The sequence below is a fragment of the Pezoporus flaviventris genome, unplaced genomic scaffold (genome assembly GCF_033815535.1).
Source record: "Pezoporus flaviventris isolate CSIRO_AGI_PZ_B2104156 unplaced genomic scaffold, CSIRO_AGI_Pfla_v1 ptg000015l, whole genome shotgun sequence".
NCBI classification, from domain to species: domain Eukaryota; kingdom Metazoa; phylum Chordata; class Aves; order Psittaciformes; family Psittacidae; genus Pezoporus; species Pezoporus flaviventris.
In genome coordinates, this window is record NW_026892563.1 from 17,820,644 (window position 1) to 17,840,446 (window position 19,803).

Genomic DNA, 19,803 nt, shown 5'->3' on the forward strand with positions numbered 1-19,803 from the left:
TATAAGTAACAGGATGGCGAAGTGCAGAGCAAAGCAAGGAGTGATTCGGAGCAAAGGAGCATGGGGACTTCATTTAATCAGCTTTGCTGATGAAGGAAATAGGTTGAACTGCATGATGAGGGAGCCATAAACTCCTTTGGAGCAAGAGAACAATCAGCTGAAGATAGGCGCCTTCTGGATCCTTTTTAATGTGTTTCATTGGACTAGAAGCTGCAATGTGGAAGTGCATCTGGGGACAAGGGACCCAGAACCAAAGGCTGTTGAATACTTTGACAGCGTTGATTTACTCTACATATGCAGAATGGACATTTCCTTCATTTTAAACTAATTCAGCTCATTTGTTTAAAAAAGTATATCTGATGTGATTAGTGGAGTTTGAAAGAGAAAAGGAGAATTTAGAGCCTGTGTTTTGAGGTGTCAGAGCAACTTGACACCTGCTTCCCATAAAGTAGAAAAGCCAAGTACCAGCTCAGGTTCCCAGCTCCTGGAGCTGGAATTGACTTGTGCTGGATGTTGTGAACATTCATCTTGAAGGTGATGGTATTTATAAAGCAAGCAATCACCTCCAACTGTTGCCAATCTTTGCATAGTCTGTTTTCCTGCCTGTTACGAAGAAATCAGATGCGCAAGGCGTGCTTACTCCTTCCTGGTTGGCTCGACCTGTTTAGGAACTAGGGGGTTATCCAGATCTTCATTCTGTGGTAGAAAATATATAACATTCTTAATTAGTCCTTAAAATACTTACTGTAAATTAATACAATAATACAAACATGCAGTTTAAAGGGGATTTTTTCTGTGATAATTGATGGAGATGTGAAAAACATGCTGCTTTCTTTGGCTGTCAAAATAATTCACTTTCCAAAAATTGTTAACAGTTTTTCATATATTAGTATTTGGGCATTTTCAGGTTATGTAGGGAAGTCCTTGTTTGTTTTTTTAATTAGCATTCTAAAATGTTTTTGAGTACAGCTAGCAGTAGTCCAGTCAGTGAAGATCATCATTAAGGTTCAGAAGATTCCAGCAGGCCTGTTATTATGAATATAAGGAGGTTAAAAGCATCTGCTATATAAGTGATTTATAAATAATTTAAAATTAAATAGTTTTATCAAGGAACAGGAAATCTTGAAAGGAATGTAATGCCTTCCTTCCAGGGCAGGGAGGGGAGGAAGGTGAGGGAGGAAATAGCTTCCATCATGAATATTTTAAATGTTTTTTTAACCTTTTTAGTATTTTCTTTCAGTACCGATGCTATGTTGTAATTTTTATGTGTTACATTAAAGGTAATTTTCATAGCAAGGTAGTAAAAAATGAGGCACTTCTTCCTGAGGGGAAAGGGAAACATTCAGAATATAGTTTGTTTTGTCAGGGAGACAGAATTTATACTCTTAAATATCTATTGCAACACTGAAAATCAAATATACTTGTAATTTTGCGCTTTAATTTTAATCATACACTGGAGTTTTAATTATTGTCCTTGTTATCTAGTGCTTATGTTTCACTGATGGCGTCACAATTGCTTCCATGCCTCCAGCCCAGGACCACAAGAGATTAATGGATGGAGATGAAGGCCCTAATACTGGTGGGATGGGAGCTTATTCCCCAGCACCTCAGGTAAAAATGTATTGATAAGGAGATGCTCCTCTACAGCTGTGCTACAGCTCTAGCATGGAAAGCATGTGTGAATTTTCAGTTCCACATGATGAACAGGAGGAAGTGGAAGGGTGGATATGTTATTTCTGCGACTTTATATTTTGATTTTTTTTTTTAATGTTACGAAGTACTGAACCAGGTGCTTAAAACCACATTTTTATCTTGTGCTGAACTAAGCTAATGATGAATTTTTGTTGTGGTTTAAGGTCGTTTGGCAAGGAACTTCTATTTGCAAAAGGACTTACTTTGTTTTCTCTTAACCTACGTCATGGCCAGTGATTTGGGGGGGGGGATATGGGCTGTTATTTAGAAAAAGGGGGTTATTATTCTATAAAACTATTAATTTTATTTATTGAATAAAATGTGCTCATTGATCATTGTACTTTCCAGCTGATTTGTCTTTGGGGCACCTTCTCTAAATTCCAATCTGTGCAAATGGTTTGTTCCAGTGAAGCCAGGCTGATTGTGTACACATATAGATCTAAGCATGGAAAAGTGTCTGAAGAAATGCAAACAGTTGTTTTAATGGTGTTGTCTCAGGAGAGAGAAAGAAATACTAGTTTTCTATAACAAGCTAGCATGAAACACTTTGGAGTAAGCAGGACATCAAGTATTCTGCTTGATTCTTAAAAAGACTAGCCATCAGAGTAGGAAAAATCATTCACTCCCTTTTTTACAAACACTGTTTTCTAATCCTATTTTATTAGATTTCTAAAGATTTACTGCAGAAAATAAGAGATACTGTTCTTCAAAAAACTGTTGATGGCATGAGGAAAGAAGGTGTCCCCTATTTTGGTATGTACAAAAGTTTGGGGGTTTTAATCATAAGGAGAAAGACTTTTTTTTTTTACTTTGTCCTCTTTATAGGCCTAACTCACCCTGTAAGTTAAGGAAAATAACTTTGATTTATTTGGAGACTGGGTTTGGTATCAGTGGCTTGATTTAGTGACCATTGAAATCAATGGATATAATTTTTATTAATGGTGGATAATCGAGAAGTAAGGAAGAACAGAGAGGAAAACATTTGAAAATAAGCTGCAAAATTGTAACCACAACTGTTTCTGCCTGATTTCTTTTTAACACTTCTCAAGTGTCAACATCCTACCTTTAAGTAAGCAGAAGTGTGCTTCAGTGCTATTACAAATATGAAACATATGACCTATGCAGTTGCTTAGATGGCTTTTTATATAATTTTTTTTTTTAGGTGTGCTTTATGCTGGGTTAATGCTTACCAAAGATGGACCTAAAGTTCTCGAGTTTAACTGCAGATTTGGTGACCCAGAATGTCAGGTGAGTTATTGTGTAGGTAGATACAGTTTGGCATTATGGGAGGAGAAAAGTCCATTGCCATCTACTATTATTCTTACCTAACTTTCAGATGAACAGTTAGCTGACTGAGATTTAAAATATTTGGTGAGTTTACTCAAGAAGGTCTGTTATGAAATTGTTCCATTCCAGAGAAGATTTCAGCAGGTTATACTCAAAGATGGGCTTTACAAGGGTAAGCTTGAGTGAAACTCAGCACTTTCATATCTTTTCTGGAATGGACTTGAATTCTTTTTTTACTTTATTATAAGCGAACACTTCTTTTCCCCACTCCCTGTTAATAAGTGGAACAAACCACTTCATTTTAATTCTTCAGAACAAATAGGGTTCTTTGTTGTCTACTTTTTTCTCCTCTGTATGTAGCAGATCTTTTACTCTCCAAAATTACCTTCAAGGAATAGTATTTTTAAAGGTACACAGATTGTGCACATTATGTATATATGTGTGAAAATACACTATATAAATATATTTAATGTTATTTTTACAGTTGCATTAGTATTTTTAAAAGGTTGGTGAGAGAAAATATAACAATTTATACTGTTTTCTTGAATTTGCTGATCTCTGTTTTTGTAGGTAATTCTTCCACTATTGAAAAGTGATTTGTATGAAGTCATGCAAGCAGTTATCAATAAAAAGTTGTCTAGTTCCATGCCAGTGTGGTTTGAAGACAGTGCAGCTGTGACGGTGGTCATGGCTAGCGAAGGGTATCCAGGACCATATCCGAAGGGTTTGGAAATAGCAGGTAAATATAGCAGGAGAAACCTCAGAAGTCTGACTTCTCTCCTGATCTCTCTCCATTCTCTCTTTTGCTGGATGAAGGTGTATCAGTGTAACACAGACACATAGAAACTATAGGTCTTGTGGCTATGGGTAAGGAAAAGATGAATTAGTTTTCACACATTGACGTTTATTGTTAATGCACCCATCGTATTTTCTACACTGTATTATTAAGTTCTCTAGCGTTTCTTTCATATGTGTTACAGTAAAGTAGTTCTGGACTGATCACTGATTCTTACATAATGATGTTGATAAGTTCTGTGGTTTGTATGTCAGTGAAGTATAAAATCCAGCTGGAATTAGAGGTTGTATGTAGATGTCTCAGCTAAATACCTCTTTCTTTGTCTCTGAACATAAAAGTAGCAGACCTGTCTCTCCATAGAATGTAGGTTTTACAAATTTATTCCTGTTTTCCAACATGTTCACACTGAATTCAGTTGTAGTTTCTAGACATAGTCAATCAGTGCTGAATAACTGTTTGTAATTTAATAGAGGATGTTCTAATAAATTTATTTTTCTGCTTTTATTTTCTTAAACAATCACAGGACTTTCTAAGGCTAAGCAACTAGGATTGCAGGTGTTCCATGCAGGCACAGCCCTGAAGGATGGCAAAGTGGTGACTAGTGGAGGAAGAGTCCTTACAGTAACTGCTATTAAAGAGGATCTAATGACAGCACTGCAAGAAGCCAACAAGGGAGTAGCAGCCATACACTTCAAGGGTGCCATTTATAGAAAGGACATTGGTTATCGGGCTATAGCTTTCCTGAAACAATCCAGGTAGATATTTGAAGTATTTGAAATGCAAATAAGTGATGTAAAAGGGACTTAAGGGCCTCACTAGTTTACATTAGTAAACTGATGTTGATACTATGTATAAATCTAGACAAGTTTTAGCTAACATCTGTGTAAGCAATCTAAGCAAGACCAACCAAGGAAGGAACACACTTTTTGATGGCTCTCTCGTCCATATTCTCATTCTCTCAAATCTGGGTTAAGCTACAGTGACAAGCATGTAGGATTACCTCAGTTTTACCTAATATGAAGCGTATCTGCTTGCCTATGCTTCAATAAGCTCAAAACATAACTTTTGATAATAGAGTATTTTTTAGTCCATGAAGCATATTAGTAAGACTTCCATTTTTGCTGCCAGTGTATACTGATTAGTATATTGTAAAATTATCATCAATAAACTTACTAAATGAACAAGGGTGTTTGTATTTAGTCTTCTTTCTCTCTCAAGTGCTGTCCATCTTTTGAGAAATTTCTATGAAAATGTGTAAGTGGTATTTGTATTGTAGTAGAAAAAAAATCAGGTCAGTGTGTAAGGTGAGACAAGAAGGTTCTTTAATGAACTGTTCTCTAAAGCACTGAGTTCATGGGCCATAGCCAGCAAGTTTCTTGACTGGAGTGCCCGTGTGCTCGGGGGATCCCTAGCTTATGAAAGCTGTGCATAGTGAATGCTTGTTTCACTGTCCTTGAGTCTGCACCAACTTTTGCTCAGATATCCTAAAATTGGAAGAACAGACAGGCATATTTCACTTGGACTCTGTGTTGCACATAGTTAAGGAAGAGTGATGGTTGGGTCTGTAAAGTTGGGGATGCACCTCCTCTTGGCAGTTTTGCGGATCAAGTCCTATGCATTTCACTTTGTGGAAAAATCCAGAATATTTATTTAATAATAATATTCAAGAAAATAAATTTAAAAAAAAAAAAAAAATTTATTTGGAGAGTCAAAGTATATACCGTGCCTTTAAAACTAAGGTGAGAATATGGCAAATATTTATTGTGTCCAGACTAAAAGGGGCTGACTTTGGTCACTTGTTATTGCAGGCTAGTATTTCCTTGTGTCTTATTCACAGGCTGAGCAGCTGCTTCTGAAAGTTGTTTTTGTCTTGCAAATTATTGAACTGTGATATGTACAGATACCATTGTATTTTCCTGGTAGTACTGCTCTTCAGCCAGTTGTTTTGTTGTATTTGTCCTCAGTAATCAATGGTGTGTTTCACCCTTTGAATTTAAACTTAATACTGAATCACATCATAGAGCTAAAATCAGTATAAACCTAGAACAGGGATGCACCATATAGCCTGGTTCATGCCACCAACAGTGTAGAAATAACAATTTCTTAACTGGAGTGAGATACGTGTGATGCAACTAAGAATTAAGTCATTACATTCACTATCTCCAAAATGAAAACAGTCTTCTGTAAATATGGGATGGGCTTAATGTCTCCAATCAATCATATGGACAGACAAATGACATATACCATTTTGTACTGTTTCTTTGTTCTATGGCTGTATGTGAAAAAGAAACACCTGGAGTTTACAGAGATTTCTTTCTAGATTGTTTAAATGGTCCTTAAGAATTTAGGTCTTTTTGAATAAACTGTAAAATATATACTTTAAGAGAAAATCCATTTAAGTAAAGAAGTCTAGTTGGTTTTGTGGTAGTATCATTTCAGGTGATAAAGAGGCAAGTTACAGTTGTAAAACTCTCAAAGTATCATAGGGGACTATTGATATTTGTAATACTTCTGTGTTGAAAAGCTAACTTGAGTTAATCCTGCAGGGTGCTGAGGTGTTCTGATTTAGCAGTGCATTTTTGCATGCATTTTGGTTTAGTATTTGACCGGATAGAGTATGATCCTGATGCTCTGGTGTTGTCTTCAAGATATCTGGAACTATTTGAATACTGCTTATGGCAGATTTTCTGTGGTGCAGATCCATGAAGTTTTGTTTCTTTGGTATAATACTTCCCATCTTCCTATCTTTGGTGTAATACTTCCTGTCTTTGGTATAATACTTCCTGCTTCAGGACAGGTTCCAAACAGCAAAAAGATTAACCTTTGAGACATTGAACCTGCCTGAAATGAGTGCTGCAATACTTAGAAATCATTTTCTATGAGCCTAGTTACTGTACAAGCAGGGAAATAGTGGTACTTGACAACAGAATAGGATTCTGAATGGTTCATCCCTTTGTGATGCAATGATGTAAAGAAATAAATATTATTTTAAAATGTTTATGAATTTAGTAATCAATTGTTGTAACATTATTTTTAACTTCTTACAGAGGCTTGACTTACAAAAACAGTGGGGTAGACATTGCAGCAGGGAATACTTTGGTTCAGAAAATTAAACCCCTAGCTTCAGCCACATCAAGGTCAGGTAAGACTTGCACCTTCTATTCCTGTTTCAGTCAGCTCATGGCAATGAGGCTTATAATTTGATCTTGATCTAGATACAAATGCTTATATTTATGTGTTCTGTCTTGCTAGATTACACAAGAAATATCTGTGGTAAGCAAATGCCAGTGATTTCTTCAAGATGTGCTTCATTAAGTTTACAGATTTTATTCACAAAATTATTCTAAATTATATGTCCTGAGTGTCATGATGTTAGGAGTCTCTCAGGCATATCTTGCTCTAGCAAGTCCCTGCAATACTTTTGATAGATGTAAAATATCATTCACTTATGAAATATTTTACTTCAAATTAACTGAGAACCTTCAAATAACATTAGTATACATAGAAAAATATAGACACATGCACACACACTAGTACAACTAGTCATTTCTTAGCATTCATAGTATTTTCTCCTCATGTTTGTTTCACTCTTAGGATTTAGCCAGTTTCAGTTTCAAGGCTAATATACTTACCTATCACACCCAGTCTTAGGAACAAGGAGTCTTAATATACTGTAAGTAGAAGTATTAACAAAGAGATAAGAAATTTCAGTGGAAAATGTCTAGATATCATCTTTTCCCAGGAAGCAGTGGGCTTCAATCTGTTACTACAATTTCTTTTCTGTTTTTTTCTTTGGTTTGTTGTTGTTTGTTTTTTTGGGGGGGGTTGTTTGGTTGTTTGGTTGGTTTTGTCCATAAAAATACTAAGTGCAAGGGTGAAATATATCGGTCATAGTAATTATTGAATGTTCAATCACAAAGTTTTGCATTGCCTTAGGTAATGAAGAAAAAAGACAAAGCAAACATAAAGTTAGGAGCTCCTGTGCCTCTATGAAGAGGGTCTAAATGTCAGAGAAAAGATTCCTGTTGACAAAGCAAAGTCATATTGACAAATTTATGTTGGGGATCCTGGAGAAAGCCATGAAAGTAAAAATTTACTATTTTCATGTTTTCTGGCTGGCAGGCTGCAATGCAGAACTTGGAGGGTTTGCTGGCCTCTTTGATTTGAAAGCAGCTGGTTACAAAGATCCTATCTTGGTATCTGGAACTGATGGTGTTGGCACAAAACTCAAGGTAATGTGAAAATCCATGTAAAGTAAGGGAAATAGCACAGAATGGAAAATGTTTCAGCAGAAAATGCCAGTTGTCTTTTAGAAACACCTCTTTGTCTTTTTAAAAAGGGTATGAAAAATGAAATTGCCCTCTTTGAGGCAAAATAATTAAATATACTTTTAGCTTATGGCATGTAAATAGCCATACCTAAAATTATGCTTAAAATAATTCATTTTTAATATTAAATACGGAACTGGGGACTCCATTTCATTAAGGTAGAGTTTCCACCCTCAAAAAGGTTACTTATGAGGAAAAACATTTAACTATACAGTTGCTATTGTGTTTACACAAACTGCAATGAAACCCTTTCCAGTCCAGTCCCCTTCCGTAAAGTGCCTTTTGTACTTGCCATTTGAGAAAGTAACACTTCCTAAAATGAAATGTTAGGAGAGGCTCACAGCGAGGATAAGAAATGAAGCTGCTCCTCATAAAGCATCAGGAGGAACAGCATGTTTTTGATCCCCTTCCATTGCAGACTGCTTGCATTTCAGTTTCTCGAAGCTAACCAGCGGGTTCCTTCTCTCTCTTGATGTGTTTTGCAGATTGCACAAGTGTGTAAGAAACATGACACCATAGGTCAAGACCTGGTTGCCATGTGTGTGAATGACATCTTGGCTCAAGGAGCAGAGCCCCTCTTCTTCCTTGACTATTTTGCCTGTGGCAAACTTGACGTGGAAGTAGCTCAGGGCGTCATTGCAGGAATAGCTGAAGCTTGCAAAAAAGCAGGATGTGCACTTTTAGGTATGAACATGCTTCTTTGAAGGATATGAAAAATCTGATGCAACACATTTATAATTGTTTTTAATGTGCTTGTTTTCCTACTCTACTGAAAAATCTCAGAGGAGTGAAAACAAGCCCCACAGTGTCACATGTCTTTGCTGTCAGTCCTGTCAGAGAACATGATCTCCACTGGAAAGCGACAGTACTCCATGCAAATGTTGCCATTAGCTCAGGAAGTTGCATATAAACTTTCTTATTAGTATCTTTTCATTTAACTTTGTAACAATAACAGCTATCTAGAAAACTAATAATTCATGTATTTTAATCCTCTGTATTTTTCAAGTAAATTTTGAAATATACCAAATAGGCTTTTTTATCCTTTATCCTAAGGAAATCCTCAAGTTTTCCACTAGAAACAAGTTTTATATGTGTTACTGTGAATGCATCTGTACCTATGTGTGTACATATTATCTTTTGAACCTCTTGGCTGATTTTAACCAATTTAATAGGAAAGGTAGAGATCTTACAGCTGTTTGTTCCTGCAAGCTTCATAAAACTAGAAAGTCCAAGATTGTCCTTATGAATGCAACAAAAGATTTGGCTGGGGCTCATTACTTAAGACGCAGGCATTAACCACAAGACAGAAACATAAAAAGGAAACAGGTTTCAGTACTTACAAAACTAACAGAAAAAATCTTTGTCTGCTGAAGATTTGTTTCACCAAGATGAGCATATTCCAAAATGTTAATTTCAAATTTAAACATTTTCCTTTTCAACTCTGTAATACAAGTACACAGTACATTTTACTAAAACATATGTATGTATTCTGGTATACAGTAGTCTAGTTATCTGTGAAAATGGTACAATATTTCTCAAATCTTAAAAATTACAGCTTCAACACTGTTCAGCTCAATAAAAATATTTCTAGGTCAGTCAAAAATACATTCTTTTGTATAAGGCTTTAGTTTATAAAAGGAGTACAATGTTAAATTTTAGAGTAATAAACCCAGAAAGTTCTGTTTCCTCACATAATTTTTGTTTTTCCTTCTTTTTGTATAAAACCAGACATGGAGAATTGCCATGATTTTTCAAATATTACCTTTAATTTGATACTAAAAATGACAGTTCAAGTGTCTTACATTAGGTACCACTTTATAATTTGTAATACAGTAATTTTGTTCTTTTTTTCTAATTCTTTAAGAAAGTTAGTAACAAAAGCCCTTTGTAATTGGGAGTGTGTCATTTTGAGGTAGTTTACAAGCTTTTAACAAGAGGCTACTTATGTTCTGGTTTAATTTTTTCTGCATGAACTGTTAGTCAGCTTTATATTTTTCTTAAGGTGCTCTCTCGGTTTACCCAGTATAATCAAACCATTCATACTTTAGCATAAGTACATGTTATGTGAAATCTTGGTGTGAAATTACTTACTGAAATGTCAAGATTCTATTTCCAGTTGTAAGGCTTTAAGACTACAGAGGGCTTTAGATGTTTTAAATTTATTACTGAAGAACAATGTCTTGGGATTGTAAATGAGTTAGCAAATACATTTTTGTGCTAATAAAAAAATAAGTCCACTGAACCTATAAATAAAACAACCATGATTTGTTCTCCGAATTTCTGGCACTCTTGGAAAAGAAGGGACAGAGATAATGCAGTAACTCTAAACCTAAGGAGGAAATGCTTTCCTGTAGCCTGGAGCATTGAAATAAAGTTCAGTTTGGGCTCTAGCTTCACACATTCATATAACTGTGCACACACACAGCCTGTCTTTGTATAGTACCATCTCATACAAGTCTCATTTGAAACATGTTTCTAAATTCCTACATTGCATTTCTGCAATAACTGAATATTCAGCTCAGCCACCTTAAGCTCATCAGACCACTTGATAGCAAGGTACTGAAAGGCTTAACTACATGCTTGGTTTTGCAGAAATGTTATTAAATACAGTTTTAAACAGATGTACCTAAGCAAATACACTTTGATTTTAAAGTTGATTATAGCAATGTTATTTAGAAACCTGGAAAAGCTTCCAGAGAATCTAGTATTGAGGAATGGCAATCACTGAGCACAACTGCAGCTTCCACCATCACTCATGTAAATTTGGAGCCCAAATAGTGATAATGATGGCCAGGTTGTGGGCAGGAATGGCAAGCAGGATAGCACTGTGTTCAAAAACTTTATGAAGGCAAGTGGGACTACATAGTTATGTTGTTCCCTTGATGTCCTTGAATGAATTTCTTGTGTTACTTGTATCTTGTAAGCTTGGCATGGAGAATATTAAACCTGACAGAAATTTGGAAGTATGAAAAACTAAATATATGGTTTGATTTTAAAATGTATCGGATTGATTTGCATTCACAAGAGTGAGAGAGGAAGCATTCTTTCCTGATTTGGTATTGCTTGGTCAATTGAAGGGCCTGTGACAAGCATGTTTTTAATTATTTTTAATGTTTGTTAATGTAATTTAAAAATTACTCTGTTAATGCCTTATGAATTTAGAACTGAAAAATTGCAAGCCTACCAGTCCCATCGGTTTTACAACATCCCCTTTCTCTTTTTTTTGTTTCCCACAGGAGGAGAAACTGCTGAAATGCCAGGCATGTATCCACCTGGAGAGTATGACTTGGCTGGCTTTGCTGTCGGTGCAGTGGAGCGAGGGCAGATGCTGCCCCAGCTGGAGAGAATCACTGATGGAGACGTGGTCATTGGAGTAGCTTCTTCAGGGGTTCACAGCAATGGATACAGCCTTGTAAGGAAGATTGTGGAAAAGTCATCATTTGATTTCTCTTCTCCGGTTGAGGTCTCTGGTCATCAGACATTAGGTACCATTTACCATGCAGTTTCTTTCATTAGAACTTGAACTTCTGAACATGCAAATATCACAATTGTTTTATCTGTTCTTTTGCTTTTGTAAGTTTTCTAAGGCACTAAAAAAAATATTCTTTAATGTGTTTTCATCTTTTTTCCCTTGAATCACATATGCAGGAAAGAAATTAAGGGGGGGGGGATAAATAAATAATCATATGCCAAACAAGTAGAACATTGTGGTTCTCTCTGTGGTACAATGCTTATTAATTTCCAGCAAATTAATATTTTGGGATTTCCTCAGTTGTATATTGATTAACATTTCTTTCTGTGCTGTAACTGGTCTTCTTTCACCCTCTTTCATCTACAGGAGATCTCTTGTTAACCCCAACAAAAATCTACAGTAAGACTCTGTTGCCTGTCCTCCGCTCAGGCCATGTGAAAGCCTATGCTCACATCACTGGAGGGGGCTTGCTGGAAAATATCCCCAGAGTTCTCCCAGAGTCCTTTGGTGTCGTTTTAGGTGAGATAAAAAGAAAAGCTATGAAAGCATCTTCATGTTAATATGGATTGATGTGGAAACCTCTGTAGTAGGGCCGTGTCAGGTGACTTGTGCTGTAAGAGCTAGACTTGCCTCTCTAGAAATGTTTGCTTTTTTCTTCACTGTTGCTGAATTTCTCCTTGTGTCTGAATCAGAGCCAGTCAAAACACTTTGTAGTCTTAGGACTGCTGCCACTGAATTCACTTCCCCTAGTGGTGCTTTGGATTGGATTTTATTCATACTTGTAAAATAAAACAACTTTAAAAGCAATCCAAAGTGAGCTGTCACAATTTGCAATAACCTACGGAATTATTGCTAATTAAATGATAATCATGAAGTCTTGAATTAACATTCAAATACGATTACTAGCTCAAGTACATCTCTTGCTATTTGACATACCATAATTAATCCTCACCACAACCTCATCAGGTGTGGTAGAAAGTGTATTTCACTTACAAAGTGTAGTATGGAAAGGTAGATGACTTACTGTAGTCTATGCAGTGTTCACTGTGTTGTAGAATAAAGTAAGAGAACTAATAATGACTTTTGCACTCCAGAACTGCATGTAAATCATTCTTCCGTTTTTCCCTAGTGGGCACTGGTATATATAAATGGAGATAATGCAGTTTTAAAAATAACACAAGAAAGAAACTTAGTGTCTTTGGAGTTCCTTTACAGTAGCTTGTCCAGAAGCATTTCTCATGCTGCTGTAAATCATCTTTACCTGGTCAGAATTATGGGCAGTATGAGACTTTTTCGACAGCTTTAAGGCTACTGTTCTGGTACAATAGTTTCTCTAGAAGCAGAAGTGTCATCTTCAAGACAAGGATTTTCCAAGGAATGCCTCAGAGCCCACTTTGAATTACTGATTAGTGGATTGCAGCAGAGCAATATGATTATTTTCTTCCCAGAGTGATACTTCTTTCTACTCCCAAGCCTTGTTCAGTAAGGAAGCAAAAACAAAAATCCTGTTTCTGTGCATGGAAGCTGATTTCACTCAAGCTAATGCTGCTGTGGGACTTTGTCTGTACTTTTCACGCAGATCTTGCCTCTCAATACTCTAATACTTTTAGTATTTGTCCATTAGTACTGATTTCCACTCTTCATTTGTATTTTCAATTCTCTTCAGATGCTCTTACCTGGAAGATTCCTGAAATCTTTTGCTGGCTCCATAAAGAAGGGAACCTCTCTGAGGAGGAAATGACTCGAACGTTTAATTGTGGCATCGGTGCTGTCTTGATAGTTCAGAAGGAGCTGGCTCAGCAGGTCCTCAAGGACATAGAGAGACATGAGGCAGCCTGGCTGATTGGGAAAGTTGTCTCCCTTCAAAAAGGTTATTACATTTTTATTTTCCTTAAAGAAAAAATGCAGAGCTTAGTTCCTTAGCTGGTGGGTCTTCATGGAGGTTAGCTGAAAATCTCTTGATTGACACCTCCATGGCTTTTTTGCACAAGGTATTAAAATGACAGCCCTTATGACTTCAGTCTTAGTCCATAGAACACGTGATTAGCAATGTCAGATGTCACCATAACTATAAATAAATAATGAGGAGTAAAGCAGTGCCATTAATTTCTTTTCATGGGCGCTTTCCTCCCCTCTCTGTTTCTCCTTTTATTTATGCATTGCTTTGTTTGGTTTTTTTTCCTCTTGTGTTCAGGCTCTGCCCATGTTAAAGTCCATAATCTGCTTCGAGCCTTGCAGGCAAATAGGTCATTGTCTCTGCGCAGCCATATCCAAGGCAAAATCCAAACAAAGAAAGTGAAGGTTGCTGTCCTTATCTCTGGAACAGGTGAGAGTTATATTCTTCAATACAGTGTAAAACAGACTATTGAAAACAGAACTTGATCTTAGATGTAAAATCTCGTAAGTCTTTCAATTCTCCATGGAGGTTCTGATAGGCTTCTAGCAGGCTTTCAGTAACAGGCAGGATGGATTTGGCTCATGGATTAATTTCAGTCACAAACAGAATGATCTTTAACCTCTGCTGCAAACTCACTTGAATTACACCTGTGTTCATTTTATCTACAGACTCTGCATATCTCCAAATCCAAATAATGATTGCACTGTAGGAATAACAGCATTATTTCACAAATAGATCAGAATTTCTTCTTGCCAGATAGAATCTGCTAGGGTTTCCAGTATTCTCACTTGCTAAGGGGTAGGCCATCATTTCAATTTCATGAATTATAGTTTGCAAATCTAATTGCTAGTAAAAGCCCTATAGCCTCCAGCTGTCAAATTCAGCCTCCAGTAATACCAATTAAAAAAGGATTATTGTTAACATCAGTGATTTTGGATTGGGTCTCACCCACATTGCTGCTTATTTAAAACCTCTTCTGGCTCTTAACTATATTTATTCTCCAGGAATGTCTTTAATATTCATTAATTATTTTGTCACTCATAGGCACAAATCTGGAAGCCCTCATAAGCAGCACAAAGAAACCCACCAGTTTTGCACAAATAGTTCTTGTTGTTTCTAACAAAGTTGGTGTGGAGGGCTTAAGGAGAGCTGAAAAAGCTGGTATTTCTACAAGGGTAAGTGTTTCTCATCTTTTTAAAACTAGCCATCATTGTCTCTGACTATAGTGGGAAGGCACTGTGACATAACGAATTATACTGGGGTAAACGATGGTTTGATAGGAAGCCTTAGCTTTTCTTTTTTCAGTCTGTCATGAATTTATGCCCTTGAGCAAACTTTCTCCTTCTGAGAGATGCTGCCAGCGATCCTGATGGGAGCAGTCAATATTAAACAAGGACAAAACTGTCACGAGTTACAGTTTAAACTTTGCCATGTATTTAAGTGTAGTGCATTTACACTGAAGTAACAAGCTATTTTATCCAAATTTAATTTTAAAATTACATGCTAAACAGACATGGTAGTTCATTTGGCTGAAACAGGGATCTCAAACACAGTAGGACTTTCCACCGACTACTTGGGCATTGCTTCAGGCTCTTCAGTATAAATGCAAACCAAACTGCATTTCCCTTAGTGTCACTGAATCCAGCACTTCATTGCTTTGCTCTTTGTTCAGTCATTTGTATTACAGATGTGGAATGCTACTGTTCTAACTTAGCATTTTACAGACACTTCTCACTGATAGCTATGGGCACAGGGAAGAGTTGTGCTTAATGCAAGCTTTGCTATTAACTTTAATGGTAGCAGGATTTGAACATCATCATTTCTGTCTGTTATTTGGGAGTACACAAGGATCACAAGTAAAGTATGTCCATGGTGTGCAGGGAAGAACAAACATATAATGAGGGGAAAAAATACAGTCTGGGATGGCTGATGGTCTCAATGGTTAAGATGGAAAGTGATGAAACGGGCACTGAGGAATATGTTGTGCCAGAACTGGGTAGTTCTGCCCAGTATTGAGCTGGGCTCTATTTCCAGTGCTCTCTACCACCTTCTCAGCTAACTACTTCTGGTGTTTCAAGACTACTGTGGTAAATCTGGTAGGCATTAACAGATACTTTTATTTTAAAGACTCTGGATATTTTAAGTTACATAGCACTGCCTTCTTCCTGCTTAAATGAGGGGATGTGTCCTGGATGGAAAATATGTAACTCAAGAACATTGACCTTATGCAGTAGGGTCTGTTTTATGAGTTGTGATTAGCCTGTCAAGGTTTTGTGATAAAATTTTTAGCAAGGTTCAACTGCTTAAAACTGTCAGAGGCCTTAAATTGAATGAAATACTTGTAAGACTTTAGGTTGTCTTAATGACCTACATTTGTAGGTTGTTACATTGTGTCAGAATGCTGGGGCCTACAGCTATGGGCCTAATAAAACCAAATTCTTGTTTATTCTGGTGATAGCTCTTTGTGAACAGGAATAAAGATTGCAAGTTTGCCTGTGAGCTGCATGCATTTATGAACTCTTCTTGCTGTGCATGTGCACCCAACTTGAGCCACACGTGGATATTAACTTGGGTTTTATTACTCCAGGCTATCATTTGATTGTGCTCTTAGGGCTCGATTAAACTAACACCATGTCCCTATTTCTGTGTCTTTTGGGTTATCACAGGTTATTGACCATAAATTGTATGAAAGTCGCACTGAATTTGACAGTGCTGTTGACAAAGTCCTTGAAGAATTCTCGGTTGAACTGATCTGTCTGGCTGGATTTATGCGAATACTGTCAGGTCCTTTTGTCAAAAAATGGGAAGGTAAGCCAGCATAGTACTATATGCATGTTTTTAATAAAAGTAATTTTATACCTTATCCTCAGGAAGAAGAAAATGGGAAAAATATAGAGATGTGATCATACTAATTCTGGGTTTGCAGGAAACTAGACTCTTCCCATCTTGTAAGGAAAGGTATAAGAAAGAGAAAGGCAGTATTTTTCCCCTTCCCTCTGTCATTTCCACAGAGATTTAAGGAAGCCAAGGGCAAGTGAAGATCTTGTAGTCTTTGATTTATTAGAAAATGTTTAAAAATAAGGTTGTGAAGGCTTTAGATCTCTGCAAACATGAGATGCAGAGCAAATTGTTGCCTAAGCAGAGGGTGTTGGTCAGGCAGATGTGAGCATCCACACACTGAGAATTCCTTCCCCTAACAGATTAGCTGTTTCAGCTGCGTGTAAAACTGCAGAACTGGGCAGTAACATGCAACTCCTGTTAACAAGACCTTGCCAGTCGTCTGGTCAGACATCAGAGGAGCTGTCTGAATCCAAGTGGCAGGTTTCACAGGCACGTAGGTCCAACATGTTTACAGTGTCTCCATTCTGGTCATCTTTTACAGTTTTTCCAGGGCTTTGTTACAGGCTGGTAACACCTCTGCCTACTTCAGTGGCTGCTCTCCCTCCCCCAGTTGTTACATTCCTCTTACCCCTGTTTCTTTCAGGGTGTCCGGAATCACACAAACAGCTGCTCTTTTCACTGTTTGCTCTGCTTTGGGTTCAGTCAAGGTTACTTAAACTAGTTCTTGCTCATACCAGTTAATTGCAGGCTGGTCAGCCTACACATTGGGTGGCCTTACTGTTCACAGGGTGACTTTTGTGTTCCCCTGGGTGTGTCTGTGATAACAGACCTTTTACACCTGAACTACTTTTCACACCTCTCTTAAAAACCAGTGGAGCAAACCAGGCATTCCTAGGAGGCAATTCATTTTATGCTAAAGCTGTCAGCTAAAGTCAGGTGAATTGTTTTTGTTTCTTCCCATTCATTATGGAGTCCAGAAGACATAAAAGTCTGTGCTGCAGATGGCTGTAGTTGGGAGAGAGGAATTCCACGCTACAGGAGATGTCTTTTGAGTATCTGTGTAGAGGATGGAAAAGAACTTTCTCTAGTGCAAAGACCTTGTAAATAAAGGGTGGGTTTAGTTCCCTCTGATTTAGGAACAGAGCATGATGGCCCTACACAGTGCAGGATTTGCATTATATATATGACTGGCCTGAGAGCAAAAGAAAAGACTTGTTTCAGTATAGAATGGTTAACTCACTTTTTAAATGCCCAGCACTGAATTGAGCTTGAAAATAGACACCTGTGTGAGCGCTGACCAAGAGTATGCTTCAGTTGAGTCTTAGGTGTGAGCTCAAAGTTGAGCTCAGGGATCTGTGCCAGCTAACTGGAACCTGCTGTAAAACTCTGACTCAACACATGTCCAGGTGCTGACTGCCCTAAATTGTCCACCAGTAATCACTTCTTGTTGCAGCTCTCTTAGAAGCTGTTGCTTTCTCTTCCTCTCGCAGTCACAAGGACATTGAGTGTGAAGTTACTTATGAAACTCTGTCTTAATGGCCCTGAAATGTTAATTTTCAATATTAACGTAAAGGACAGATTAAAAAACAAAACAAGACCAAGCAAACAGAAACTCACATTCCTTTAGAGCAGTTTCTGACGCTATTGTAATAAGTGGGGAAACTTAAGACAAAAGGGCAGAGTGTTGTTTTCAGCCTACTGTCCCCAATACTTTTTTACTTGAGCAGCAAGCAGGGAGGTGCTGATGCTCAAAAAAGGGTATTTTGGAGATACAAACCACACTTGAGATATTGCTGAAGATCAGCCAATACATTTGCCTCTTTTAAGTTGCACAGTCCCATCTGCATGAATTACTGCATTGAGAGGGCAGGTTTTGCGCAGTGCTGCCAGGAATGGCCTTCCCTTCACATTACAAAATCATAAGCCTCTATTTCAGTACACTGCTGCCTCCGCCAGCATCTGTCAGCTCCGTCTCGCTGCTTGGCATTTAGGTGGTGTTCAGTGAATCCCAATGACATACGGTCTTCCTAAACAGGAGGCATGCAGAGACGGCGTGGGCGAAACATTCTGGGGTATAAATAGTATTGATGGCCACTTTTTTTTATCCTGTAAAGGTTTGTACTGTATCTAAGAGAAGATCTGGAGCTGTCAAGCACCTTTTGACTTCACTCTGCTCCACAATGGGCATGAGGAGTTATCACAGACTATTAGGAGCAAACAGGGGAAGTCTGCAAGAAGAAAGGTTTTCTCATGGTTTAACCATTGCATTACCACAGTGGTGAGACCCTGAGGTCATGAGCAGCCACTCTCCCCTACTTTACATCTAGGTGGGAACGCAGGCATATGCTTTCTCTTCTAAAGCAAATGTAAGGTACATGCTTCCTGGGGACATAACTATGGTTGTATCCGGCTGAGCGTTAGAGGTTACATTATCAATTTCAAGAGCCCCCTGCCAACTTTCCACATAGAAATCAGTAGTGACAGAGAAGTGCTTTTCAGAAGGGCAGAGAGAAGGCTCTCGTATGAGCAGCTGTTGTCTTTCATTAAGCCAAAACAGGTGTGGAGGAAAAGTCCAGGCTAAAGAATTTTTGCCATGTCATGGGGCATTTGTTACATCATTTGAAACTGCACCGAGTTTCTAAGAAAGAGGATTGTGATCAAAGCAAAGAAGAACAAAGTGCTGAGGGAAAGAGCAGCTACATCAAAACTATTAGTCACTGGAGTAATGTGCTTTAGCCATGCAATTGATTGTAACTGATTGCTGAAAGAGCGAGACATTCTGAAATGCTTTGGGTGGTTGTCTGTCAGTATCATTAAAATGAAGTGTATGCAGAAGGTGTGAAAAATCTTCACTAATGTCATTTGTTCCTCTGTTGATTATGGTACTTTTGAACACTCTGGTAAGGCTGAATTCTGAAAGGCAATGATCTTGCTTGTAATTTTCAGGAAAAATACTGAACATCCACCCATCTCTACTGCCTTCTTTTAAGGGTGCAAATGCCCACAAATTGGTGTTACAGGCTGGAGTGCGGGTCACAGGCTGCACTGTACACTTTGTAGCTGTAAGTACTTTCTTCTCCTTCCCTTTGTAATTCATTAGTCTTAAGATTTTCACCTCAGAGCTTGCTTGGAACACCTTTATACCATCACCTTTGCTCCTTTGTTCATTTGTAACATTATTAGACAATATAGAGCTTTAGTTTGCCAGCCCTGGAGAAGGAACTGGAAATTAATAGTCTATACAGGAGTTTAGGCTTTACCTAAGCTAACTTCTTCCCTAAGCATCCCACTGCTTCCTACCAGCACCAGTTGGAGCAGGGGTACTAGTTCATATAAGGCCTTGGCTAACCCCAAATCTTTATTACTACACAGCACCAACTCTTAGATTTTATTGTAGAACCTTCCTGAGTCATTGCTTTTAAGAAAAGGAAAAAAGAGAACTCAACAACCAACAACGCTGGGAATGGTGCAAGAAGCTTTGATTTGTTGA

The 19,803-nt window shown here is 37.7% G+C and overlaps 1 protein-coding gene across 4 annotated transcripts in view; it reads left to right on the plus strand.

The window, feature by feature from the left end:
• The window catches only part of GART (phosphoribosylglycinamide formyltransferase, phosphoribosylglycinamide synthetase, phosphoribosylaminoimidazole synthetase), a 37,934-nt gene that overhangs the window by 15,968 nt on the left and 2,163 nt on the right, over window positions 1-19,803 (plus strand). For all 4 annotated transcript variants that reach the window (XM_061453687.1, XM_061453685.1, XM_061453684.1 and 1 more), the window contains 15 exons: window positions 1,486-1,611; window positions 2,358-2,445; window positions 2,855-2,940; window positions 3,550-3,718; window positions 4,299-4,530; window positions 6,823-6,917; window positions 7,898-8,007; window positions 8,589-8,787; window positions 11,340-11,588; window positions 11,942-12,094; window positions 13,242-13,445; window positions 13,770-13,901; window positions 14,517-14,647; window positions 16,139-16,280; window positions 19,260-19,375. In XM_061453687.1, the coding sequence (XP_061309671.1) occupies window positions 1,486-1,611; window positions 2,358-2,445; window positions 2,855-2,940; window positions 3,550-3,718; window positions 4,299-4,530; window positions 6,823-6,917; window positions 7,898-8,007; window positions 8,589-8,787; window positions 11,340-11,588; window positions 11,942-12,094; window positions 13,242-13,445; window positions 13,770-13,901; window positions 14,517-14,647; window positions 16,139-16,280; window positions 19,260-19,375 (2,232 nt within the window). The remainder of the gene's footprint in view (window positions 1-1,485; window positions 1,612-2,357; window positions 2,446-2,854; window positions 2,941-3,549; window positions 3,719-4,298; window positions 4,531-6,822; window positions 6,918-7,897; window positions 8,008-8,588; window positions 8,788-11,339; window positions 11,589-11,941; window positions 12,095-13,241; window positions 13,446-13,769; window positions 13,902-14,516; window positions 14,648-16,138; window positions 16,281-19,259; window positions 19,376-19,803) is intronic.